At 37.0% G+C, this 12,023-nt stretch overlaps 2 protein-coding genes across 3 annotated transcripts; one reads left to right on the top strand and one right to left on the bottom strand.

Annotated features, from left to right (window-relative positions):
* The first annotated feature begins 3,955 nt into the window (after positions 1-3,955).
* LOC130470288 (uncharacterized) lies at positions 3,956-7,532 on the top strand. Of its 2 annotated transcripts, none has more exons than XM_056840111.1 (3): positions 3,956-4,259; positions 7,048-7,162; positions 7,236-7,532. In XM_056840111.1, the coding sequence occupies exons 2-3, from the start codon at positions 7,069-7,071 to the stop codon at positions 7,379-7,381; spliced, it is 240 nt and encodes a 79-aa protein (XP_056696089.1). In that variant the 5' UTR covers positions 3,956-4,259; positions 7,048-7,068; the 3' UTR covers positions 7,382-7,532. The 2 variants fall into 2 exon arrangements, with proteins under 2 accessions (XP_056696089.1, XP_056696090.1); XM_056840112.1 differs by having other exon boundaries at positions 3,960-4,259; positions 7,062-7,162.
* A 577-nt stretch (positions 7,533-8,109) lies between these two features.
* On the bottom strand, positions 8,110-11,791 carry LOC110786318 (leucine-rich repeat receptor-like tyrosine-protein kinase PXC3). Its single transcript, XM_021990865.2, has 2 exons — positions 8,757-11,791; positions 8,110-8,667 (listed from the first exon to the last, which is right to left on the bottom strand). The coding sequence occupies exons 1-2, from the start codon at positions 11,113-11,115 to the stop codon at positions 8,345-8,347; spliced, it is 2,682 nt and encodes an 893-aa protein (XP_021846557.2). The 5' UTR covers positions 11,116-11,791; the 3' UTR covers positions 8,110-8,344.
* Positions 11,792-12,023: the final 232 nt, after the last annotated feature.

Below are 12,023 nucleotides of genomic sequence, written 5' to 3'. Positions count from 1 at the left end.
GTAAATAATTGTTTAATTGAATAAAGTACAAATAAAAGTGTATGTGGGGATTGAAAAGTGGAAAAGTGTAGAATGTAGAGCTGTCAAAACGGTTACTCGAGTCGGGTCCGGGTCTGCTCATCTCGGGTCTCGGGTCATGATTTGGTCGGGTCTTGTCGGGTCATTTTATCACCGGGTGCAAGTCGGGTTCAGGTTGGGTTCGGTCAGGTTGAATATTTATCGGGTCATGTCGGGTTATTTTTCCATTTCGGTATAGGTCGGGTTCGGGTCGGGTCTTTTTCTAGTCGGGTACAATTACGAGTTCGGGTCTTAACGAGTCGGGTCAAGTTCGGATCGGATAATTATCGGGTCGGTTAAAATTCAGGTCAGGTATCGGACACGGGTTAAGACCGCGTACGATAGCTATCAGGATTAGTCAAGTTTTAACCTTATAATTAACTTTTATAAATTTGGTTAAATTTGGTTTCACGCGTTTCACTTGTTCTAGATTAGGTAATTATAAAAAATAATATTAACTTGATTTAAGTTATTATTTAGTTAGGTAAATGACAAATCGGGTTGTCAACAGGTCACGTAAAATCAGGTAACGGGTTGTCACGAATTGAGTCAATAACATGTTTCATCGGGTTATAATCGGTTTCGGGTTGACATCGGGTCGGGTGTTGAATCGGTTCGGGTCATTTTTCGGTCGGGTAAGCTGACTCAGTTTTGTTATCGGTTATATTTCGGTCGGGTATCAGGTTCGGGTCCGGGTCATGCATTAACGGGTCGAAATCAGTCTTCGATTTTAACGGGTTTGATACGGTCGGGTTACGGGTTTCCTATTTTAACAAAATTTAGGGTCGGGTCCGGGTCATTAAAAATCCAGGTCGGTTCAGGTCGGTTTCTCGGGTCGGGTCAGTTTTTGACAGCGGTCACAACTTTCAACTAATGAACATAGGTGAGTATTTTAAAGTCTTTCCATGTTTAATACACTTGGTTTTATGTTTTAAAGACTCATTCTCACCCATTTTGGTGAAGTTATGCACATTTAAGCCTCGTTAGCTCATTACCGGTCACATTTTGACTAAAATGGCTATTTTCTGTCCCAACTTAGAATGTGTAAGTAAAAGTAATTACGATTTATAGAAAAGTGGGAAAAGTATATGGAAAAGTGTGAAAAGTGTATGGAAAAGTGGGAAAAGTGCATGTTCAAAAATAGAAATGTGATAATTATAAGGGAACGCCAAAAATGGAAAAGTGACACTTATTTAGGAACGGAGGGAGTACTATTTAATTTAAGGAAAAATTACTTTAAATAATCCAACATTTTGACGATTTTCTTTTATTAATCCAACATTTAAATAATTATTATTTAATAATCCAACCTTTATGCCCCATTAACCATTGTTGAACCCAAATGACCGGAAACCGGTTAAGAAGGTCGACTGTGTTTTATAATTTTTTAAATTATATTTAAACCTTGTTTTATGCCTCCATAGCCTCCTTCCTTCGGCTACAGTTCATGAATTTTTGCAGTAATTTTTCCATGGTTCTCCAAATTTGATGAATTCCACTATAACCCCCATTTTGAAAAATCGATTTATCACCGAACTTTGAATTGTAAAGGAAAATGAAAAACATAATATATGACTGATACCCATTGAAAAGGACTCAAAATTGAGTATTCTTCATCCAAAAAATTAAAACCCCAAATACAACACTATATTGTTATCTAGAAATCCCAAATATCAGATTCCAAATGAACCAATAATATCCTCCCCTATTAATATCTAAGATGATTGAAATGATGATTTTGTAAGTCCTCAAGATCGCTTATACAACCAATGGGTGATGGGGTCGCGAGCTCACAGTGACGGGCGTGGAGCTGAGGGACGCTCAACGCGAAGGCCTCGCTTGCAGCGGTGACGTTCCGTTGTAGCTTCTTCCGCGAAGGAGTTGACGAAGGTGTTGGCCTGGAGTAGAGAGAATGATGGCGAGGATGAGGGTGAGGTTTGTGGAGGACGGAGTAGATAGAGAATGGATCTGGGGCCATGGAGGAAGGAGGAAAAGTTGGGATGTCTGCCGGAGCAAGGAGGGAGGAAGAAGAAAGAAGAAGAAAATAAACCAGAAGGAAGGAAGAAGGAGAAGAAATATTGAAAAGATTAAAGAATAATTAAAAAAAACTTATAGCGAATGATAGTAAGACACGTGCACAGAGTACCGGTTGTAGGAGGTTGGTGACCGGTCGGGTGCAATTAAAGTTGAAGGGGTGCAAAGGTTGGATTATTAGATAATAATCCAAAGCTTGGATTATTAATAGAAAATCGTCAAAAGGTTGGATTATTTAAAGTAATTTTTCCTTAATTTAATTATCTATATAATTGGATACTTTTTATATGACGTATGGAGGTTAATCAGTAGCGTGGTCCAATTGTAATATGTAGCAGGGAAATCAGTTATACAACAAATCTAGCTCAAGTGCGGCTCATTTATAGGCCAAGTGCCGCTCATTTATAGGCCAAATGCGGCTCATTTATATATCAAGTGCGGCTCATTTTTATGCTTGTGCTGCCCATTTCTATGTTAAGTGCGGGCTCATTATCAAATTTGGCAACATCAAATATGTCAAGTGCGGGCTCATTCTCAATATTGGCAGCACCAAATATGTCAAGTGCGGACTCATTTTCAAAATTGGCAGCACAAAATATATCAAGTGCAGGCTCATATTCTAAAATTGGCAGCACAAAATATGTCAAATGCGGGCTCATTTTCCAAATTGGCAGCACTTGATGCACTTGAGAAACATCAAGTGCGGGCAGGCCATGTGTTGCACATGTAAAACCCCGCATTAAACCCCTTAAAATGAGCCAGCAGTTGAGGTTTTTTCCTCTAGTGAAAACCTAATTAGTAACTTGTTACTATTTCGATTGATATAACCTAATTAGTAACATGTTACCATTTCGGTTGATATATAAGTAATTAGTTTTGATATATTGGGACAACGTGCTAAATTCACCTCACAAGCACGTCCTAATATTGGAATGCTAAAATAAAATTGTATGGAAATTAACTATTTAGAATATTAATGACACCTACATTATAAACATATTTATGATTTCGTATTATCAATTACCTGTAAATTGAACTTTAACATTACCTTTTTAATCATTCATCACAAATTTGTAAACATCTATACTTTATACTTTATATATTTCTATAAAATAAATTTGTATACTTTAGAGAATCGTTTAGTGCGCATGATCCAATAACCCGTTAATTAGGGATGTCAATGGGCGGGGCGGATGCGGATATTGGTCCCTCCATCCCCATCTCCACCTAAAATTTTCATCCCCATCCCCGCCCCATCAACCATGGCGGGTACAAAATTCATCCCCATCCCCACCCCAACGGGTGTAAGCTAAAATTCATCCCCGCCCCGCCACCCAACTAGGTATCCATCCCCGCTTCATACCCGCGCTAATACCCGCCTAATTTTTCTTATTTAGCAATCATTTGTCTTATATACGGAGTAATCAAAGTTAACTATAGAAAGAAAAAAAAAACCTTATGACTAAAGTAACCTATATAATCGGAAAAGTACCCGTCATAATAAAAAAATCTCACCTAAATTTATATAATCACCTAAAGATGCAAATAAATCCAAACTCACCCCATCACCCATGGTGGGTATGAAGCAAGGCGAGTGGGGATGGAGCTGGTTAAACACAAAATCCACACCCGCCCCATCACCCATGACGGGTACGATTTTTATACCCATCCTCTCCCCATCACCCGCCAGACCGCCAAACCTACCTCCATCCCCGCCTACTTAAGACGGATGCGGGGCGGATCCCCCGCGAAATCCGCCCCACCCCTACCGTTAATGCAAAATTTAGGATGATATATTGTTTTTCCAGCTAATTTAGGATGATGCTAGAAAGAAATTGACATGCGTCAAAAAGTTAAGAGTGAAATGATATCGACCCAGGTGCATGACATGCGTCTCCTAGAGTCCTAGCTGCTACAGCCTACAGACTACTTTTTTGTCACTCATCGTGTTGTGGGACCTCTTCTCTGTGCATCATGCACAAAATTAAAACAACATTCAATATTTGGGATTTTTCATATTTCAGCAACTTTTGAATCAAGGTTTTCCAACACGGTCACCGGTGACGGGTCATCCACGGATCCACCCATATACGGAGTATCTTCTTACTTCTGCCGCTCCATCTTTTTCTTTCACTTTCTTGCTCGATCTCTTCATTTTTTGTTTTCAGGTATGTATGTGTATATTTTTTATTTATTTAATCAATTAGTAGTATGTCTGTGTACATGAACAAATATATAAGGCTCTGTTTGGTAGGGCGTAAAACGTTTTCATGGAAAACAATTTTCCCCTTTTTAATCATTTTACGTTGTTTGGTTGGGTAATGAAACAATTTTCCATTACTCTCTCAAAGATGGAAAACTCTTTTCCGTTTGAAAGGGAGGGGAATCACTTTTCCTTCTTTCCTCCTTACCTCCCTCACCTTTCTTCCCCTCAATCTTCACCATTTTCTCCCATTTTCCTTTAAGGCTCCGTTTGATAGGGCGTAAAACGTTTCCAACGTAAAATGATTTTTCATGGAAAACAATTTTTAAGGGAAAACACAATTCCAAACTAGTTTTCCTTTGTTTGGTAACTTAAAGGAAAATGGGAAAAAATGGTGAAGATTGAGGGGAAGAAAGGAGAGGGGTAGGGAGAAAAGAAGGAAAAGTGGTTTCCCTCCCTTTCAAATGGAAAAGGGTTTTCCACATTTGAGGGAGTCATGTAAAATTGTTTTACATCTCTTACCCAACAAATAACGTAAAATGATTGAAAAGAGGAAAATCGTTTTCCATGAAAACGTTTTACGTCCTACCAAACGGAGCCTAAGTTACCAAACAAAGAAAAATTAGTTTGGAATTGTGTTTTCCCTTGAAAACTATTTTTCATTGAAAATCGTTTTACAATGAAAATATCTTACGCCTTACCAAACGGAGCCTAAGTGTTTCTTTTTTATCATCTCCAAGTACCGTTCATGTCGCAATTTTTTATTAAAATTAAGAAAAATCGATATTAGTAGTCTCAATTATAGGTGGTCTTTTTTTAAGTTCTCAAATTATGGCGGTCCTAACTTTAGATACCCTGTTAAAACGATCAGCATATAATTACATTTTTCAATCAATTAGTATAGCCACCAAAACTCAACCCTGACACCCTTATTTCTTTATCCGTTCACCCTCCACCCATTTTCATGTATGTACCCGGTTGTACAGATTAAATGATTTCGGACTATTTTGAGATAATAACCTTCAATTTGAGATCACTCTGAGTCTGAGTTAATCAAAAGTTGGAGACTATTTTAAGAAAAAAGGTCACTTGTACATATATATTATAGCTATGAAAAGTATACAATCAACGATTCTGAATATGCATTACTCCCTCCATCCTTTAATACTCGCACTGTTTTGACTTAACACGTTTGACAATGTCAACTTTGACCACCAATATCTTTAACTATATATTATAAAAGCTTATAAAAATATTAATATTTTGACAATATATATTAAGACGAAGCCAACAATATATTATATACTAATATTTATTTTCATATACTAAAAATAAATTAGGGTCAAAGTGAATTACATGAATAGTGTAAAAAGTTAAAACGGTGTGAGTATTAAGGGACAGATGGAGTAGATAACAGGGGATTTTTATTAAGAATATTTGACCCACGAGAAACCATATTTTGAATTTCCCATATTAATAAAAGAAAAGAAGAGAGGGTAGGTTATTTCTTTTATTGCAATACTAGATTAGTTGCCGTGCACGCATGAATTTTGATCATTTTTCATACAATATTTAACTGAATATCTCTCAAGCAACTGCATAGTTATAACATTTTTAGCATACTCGTTTAATTTTATTCATCTAATATGTAGTTTTAAAATGCTAATATGGTAATTTGACCAAAATATTAAGTGATCTATTTTTCATTATTAATATTGCGATTTGACTAAAATATCACCAATTTAGAATAATTATTATTACGTTGTATCTATTATTGCCATAATTTATAAACTAAATTTTATTTCAATACATAAATAGTTCTTAAAAGGTAGAGAATAAAAATAAAATAAAACAGATAGACGGTTTTTGGCGGGAAAAAATCGCACCAGAAATCGACACGTGTCATTCTTGGTATCTCTTTTAGTATATAGTAATAGATACTGCGGTCTTGTGAAGTGGAGTTTTTTTTTGGGTCCAGTCCAACACTCCAACCCTAAATTTAAGATGGTATTAGAGCCAAACCCACAACAAACTAGCTGTATTGTATATATTTTGGGTGAAATAGGCCAAGGAAGCCCAACAAAGACAATGAGAGTTTTGTATACCTGTGTAAGCCTGATATTTTGTGTAACTTTTTTTTTTAAAGGAAAATTAATTCATCAATAAAGAGTCATACGATATTTACAAGAGAAATACAAATCTAACAAATACATGACAAATTAAATCAAATAAAGGTTTTCTTCATTAAAACTACGATCGTTGAATAGATTTTGCACTAACGTCTCCCGTATATAACGCTGAAACATGTAGGCTTTTCAGGGAGAGAGTCTAACGATCAGTTGTAGCTGCGAGGATGATTTTCACTTGATTTATCTGAATGTACTCGAAAAATTGATATCTGTTGCGATCCCGCATAAAACTTTACCAACGGAGCAATTCTACATAAATCCACTACGAGTGAACGACAAACCAAACAAACTAAAACTAACTCCACCACAGGGAGACTAATGAACAAGGACGAACTCCGCTCTTATGGTTAAAATTTATTGAATTTAAGAGACAATAGAAAAATTAATTGAAGACAAAGGCTTCGGAAATTAAACTATTTCCAGCCTACAACGGCCAAGAAAAAAGAGAGAGAGATAAAGTTAAGGGAAATAGTACCACTGCCATTAGAAAGTGAAGCTTTTCACAAATAACGTAACTAAAAGGGAAATAGTACCACTGCCATTAGATTGACACGGGTGATTTAGTTTGTGTTTTGCAGGTTGAATATGGCGAGCAAATATATAATCGGATCACTCTTTGGATCGTTTGGTATTTCATATTTGTTCTATCATCTTGCTGCTGACAAGAAGGTTTTTGGAGGCAAGTTGCATCATCTTTCTAAACTCTACCGATTTTGGTTCGTACCTAGTGATGATTATTAAATTTGAAGCAGGCACAACTCCGATGACTGTTGCTAACAAGGAATGGTGGGAAGAAACTGACAAGAAGTTTCAGAAATGGCCTCGCACTGCTGGTCCTCCGGTGGTCATGAATCCCATCAGTCGCCAGAATTTCATCGTCAAACCTAGAGATTCCTGAACGGAACATGGTGATAGTTTACCACTTGTTCTTGTCGTCCACTAGTAAGACTATAAGATTGTTGTATGTAAGAATATGATAGTACAATCTTGGCTTTGCTTGCATGTAAGATTACTGGTCACTACTAGTCTACTACACTACCTGGAGAAAAGACATTTACATCACTTTTTTTTTTTTTTAAAGTTATTAACTCTTTTTTTTTTTTATCAATGGGGGACAGTAACGTTTGTTGTTTGGGAGGCTTGCTTCAAACACGTCCCTTTTTAGTTTGACGCGTGCGATATTTCATGGGCCACAATGCGTTTTTCGATATTCTCCTTCACACTTGCCATTTTTCAATTTGGCCCAGAGTATTACGGTCTAAGGTCTAAGTTGTGGGTTGACTCTGATACCATGTTAAATCACGCCCATCATCAAAAGAGCGAGAGTTCACTTAACAAGTATAAAGGAGATTCCGTCTTAAAATTAAGAGAAATAGCTCATTAGCCTTCCTTATTAAGTAATTAACTATCTCATATTTACTCAATGTTGTTTGAGGAAGGCTTGCTTCAACAAAAAGCACTATCGTCACCCCAATTCTTCCAACGAAAACCCCCACTCTAACCTGGGTAAGGCCATAAGCAGAAGTGATATTTGCATTTAAATAGTTTAAGCTAGTTGTACAATGTGACAGCTGTGTCTACATATATCTCACCACAACATCGATACAGATCCGAATCACCCGACTCTGCTTAGAAAGATTGTGAGATTATAATCATTTCCTTGAAACTCTGCATTACATACTGTGAGATATGGATCACACAATTATGGAGCAGATTATACAGAATTACCAAGTAATACATGCCCATCAATATAAACCTAAGGGACTAATTCTTATCGAAAATCTAGTGATAATATACTAGTGATGATATTATATGCTCGGATAACAAATCTACGGATTTGTAAAGAGCAAAAGTGGAACTTCTAAATTTTAATCTCTTGAAGCATTTCAATGACTTTTTTCATCTTGGGTCTTTTAGCAGGCGTAGTGTCTGTGCAATGTAAAGCAACTTTTAAAGCTGCAAGCATTTCTTTTCGCCAAGCAAATGACACCGTGCTAAGTCTTGCATCAAGTATCTGTTCTGGCGTTTCTCCCCTCATAGGAGCACTTTGAACCCACTTCACCAAGTCTGTTCCCTCACCAAACGCCTCCTCGACAGGTAAATGTGTTGTGAGAATCTCAAGCAAGATGACACCATAGCTGTACACATTTCCTGGTGCAGTAACTTGCATTGTATATGCATATTCTGATCATCAAAGTAAGATTTTATCAAGATAAACAGTTTGTTCATGAAATATTCTGCTAAATTAGAGAGATATGAATACCAGAACAGACCTGGGGGGATATAACCAAATGAGCCTGCAACTGCACTGATACTTGCAGTTCCTCTGGAAGGATCTAGGAGCTTTGAAATCTCAATCTCAGCAACTCGAGGACTCATATTTGCATCCAAAACTATGTTACCTGAAGAGATATCAAGATGAATAACAGCTACACTGTGAAGAAATGCCAAACCTTCTGCTATTCCAATGGCAATGGAGAGCCTAGTAGGCCAGTCGGGTTCATACTCTGGTTTCTTGGTATTCTCGTGAAGAAGTTGAAACAAAGTTCCATTGCACGTGTATTCATGAATCAAAAGGGCAACATCCTCATAGATTACAAACCCGAGAGGTCTCATCAGATGATCATGGTTTATTCTTCCCAACCTTTCAAGCTCCCTTATCATCTTGTTCTGGTGGTGAATTATGGTCTTATCCACCGATTTAAGACTTCTAACCAAGAGAATGAGCCCTGATGGCATGGTTGCCTTGTAGACTGTGCTGAAAGTTCCGCTGCTAATCTTGTTTGTATCCTTGAAAGTTGCCTTAACAACAGCATCAAAATCTATAGCTTGCCTGAAATTTTCAACAAAGATATTGCCTGCAGTTATCAGCGGTTTGCTATTAGCACTATCATCCACAATAGCTATGTCTTTGGCTGAACTTTCTTGTTTTTCCCTCATCATGAACAGCAGAACCACCACCGTGACAGAAATGAAGACTGCCAAACCAGAACCAATAACGGCTAATACAATCCTGTAAGAAACCTTGTGAGGATAGTTGTCCTGATCATCTCCATTGCCACAAGATGAACTCAACGGCTGACCACATAGATCTTTATTTCCTGAAAAGCTTGTATTTAGGCTTTTCTGAAATGGTACAAAAGCAGGTATAGGGCCAGTGAACAGATTGTTTGAGAAATTAACTTCTATCAAACTCAGCATGCCTTTGAGTGCTGATGGTATTGCACCAGAAAGTCTATTATTTGACACATCCAATGAAACCAACTTGTCGAGCTTCCCTAACTCAACAGGAAGAGGTCCGTGGAGATGGTTGAAGCTAAAATTCAGCGCTATCTGCAAGTTCTTCAGACGGCCAATTTCAGAAGGAATTGTGCCAGTCAAATAATTACTAGCCAACTGCAAATCCAGCAACTTAACACAATTCCCAATCTCATGGGGTATTTCTCCTCTCATAGAGTTTTGACTCAATAACAAGAACTGCAGCCTAGAGGTGTTGCATACATCAACGGGTATGGTGCCATTGAATCCGTTGTTGCTAAGATCAAGCTTATTAAGATTTCTATTACGAAGAACCGACTCTGGTATATTCCCAAACAGGCTATTGTCTGAAAATATCAACTCTTGCAGATTACTGAGCTGCCCTAGTTCAAGAGGAATAATCCCGGTAAACCCATTGGAAGCCAAGTTCAAAAGACTCAGATTAGAGCAACGAGCAAATTCCACTACTATCTCACCCGAAAGATTATTATTGTTAGCCTCAAAATATGTAAGGCTAGTTATGTTCCCAACACTTTTCGGAATACTGCCTATGAGATTATTGTTTCCAACTCGAATGCTCGAAAGATTATCACAATTCCCTATCAGTTCAGGAATTGTTCCTGTCAACCTGTTCTGAGTAAGCACCAAAGACTCCAGCTTTCCCTTAGCAAACAGCCTCTCTGGTATAGGCCCATCAAGCAAATTCGAGTGAAGGTTCAACAGCTTGAGTTCAGAAACTGAACCCAAACTGTCTGGGATTTCTCCACCTAAATTATTCTCATAAGCAGAAAAAACTCTAAGATTGGTTAAATTCCCAACCCATTTAGGAATTGAACCATTCAACTTGTTACCAGACACCTGAAATTCCTGCAATTTTACTAACCCTGCAAGCTCATCAGGCATCCCACCAACAAGAAAATTATAAGAAAGGTTCAATGCTCTAAGATTCTGAATTCGGCCGAACTCAATAGGAATAAAACCTCCAAACTTGTTTGATGACAAATCAAGAAACTCAAGCTCAGTTAAATCACCAAAAACAGTAGGAATTGGCCCAGAAAAATAGTTACTAGACAAGTCTAACCATTTCAATGCTTTAAGGTCAGAAATTAGAGTGATGTTACCTCTAAGCCAACGGCTAGAAAGATCAAGAACTTCAACAGTTTGGTTTGAACTACAAACAATACCTCTCCAATTGCAATAATCTGAGCTGTTAACACCCCAACCTGGTACCCCAATTTCTTCATTTATTGCAAACATTGTGGTTTGATCAGGGAGCTCGGAACTCACTATTGTAACAAAACCAACTAGCAAAATAGTGAAACAAATTCTTGAAATTTTCACATTTTTTGAGTTTTCTCTTAGAATTGAGCACATTTTTCCTCTCTAAGTGTAGTTAACTTTCCAGAATTAGATGAAACAATGTGGCCGTGAAATTGTACACCCAGATAAGGAAACAAAATCTAAATGCAAAATTGTCAAAAATCCAGGTGAAAATTTTCATTTTTGGAGTAACCCATGTAAGAAAAGGTGGAAATCATCAAGGGAATGTTGCAAAAATTCTAAAACCCAGATGAAAACTTTTGATATTTAAGAGAAAAAACGTGGTTATGAAAATGAACATCCAGAAAAGCAAACAAAATCTAATTACAAAATTCTAAAAACCCAGATGACATTTTGCATTTTGGAAGAAACCCTTTTAATAAAAGTTTCATAAAATAAAAAAACCAAGATGAAAATTTTCATTTTTAAAGAAACCCCATTACAGAAAAACTAAAGTTGAAGAAATCTGAAGTCTGTAAATTTGCTAGAGCAAATAAAAAGTTAGAATCTTTATTGAAGGATTAATTAGTGTTTGAGAAAAAGGAAAGCTAAAAGTGGAACTTTTATTATGAAAGCAAAATCAAAGGAGAAACTGGGGCAATAGTAACACAAAAGGGCGGTATTTCTATTTTATTTTGTTGTTATGTTTTTTTTTTTTTGGTTATGCAATGAAATAAAAAAAGAGACACATTGATTGCAAAGGACCAAAACAGGTAGTGTAACTTTATGGGAAAGAAAACAGGGAAAGGAGAGAACTAGAGAAGGGTGAAACTTGAAAGTAGCATAGTAAATTAGTTGTGTGACAATGTGTGTGTGTTCCCTTTGTCCTACGCTCATTGTCACTTCTTGTTCTAGACAATGAGAGAGACGCGCGACGGCCGGTTTTGGATCTGTTTTTTTTGTTCTGCGGGACAACCTCGGTATTGTTTATGTTCGAATTATTTAAAATGTGCTCCCTTCGT

This window comes from Spinacia oleracea, chromosome 3 (assembly GCF_020520425.1).
Source record: "Spinacia oleracea cultivar Varoflay chromosome 3, BTI_SOV_V1, whole genome shotgun sequence".
Classification (NCBI taxonomy): domain Eukaryota; kingdom Viridiplantae; phylum Streptophyta; class Magnoliopsida; order Caryophyllales; family Amaranthaceae; genus Spinacia; species Spinacia oleracea.
The sequence above is the reverse complement of the archived record's forward strand: the minus strand, read 5'-3'. Positions and strand labels throughout refer to the sequence as shown.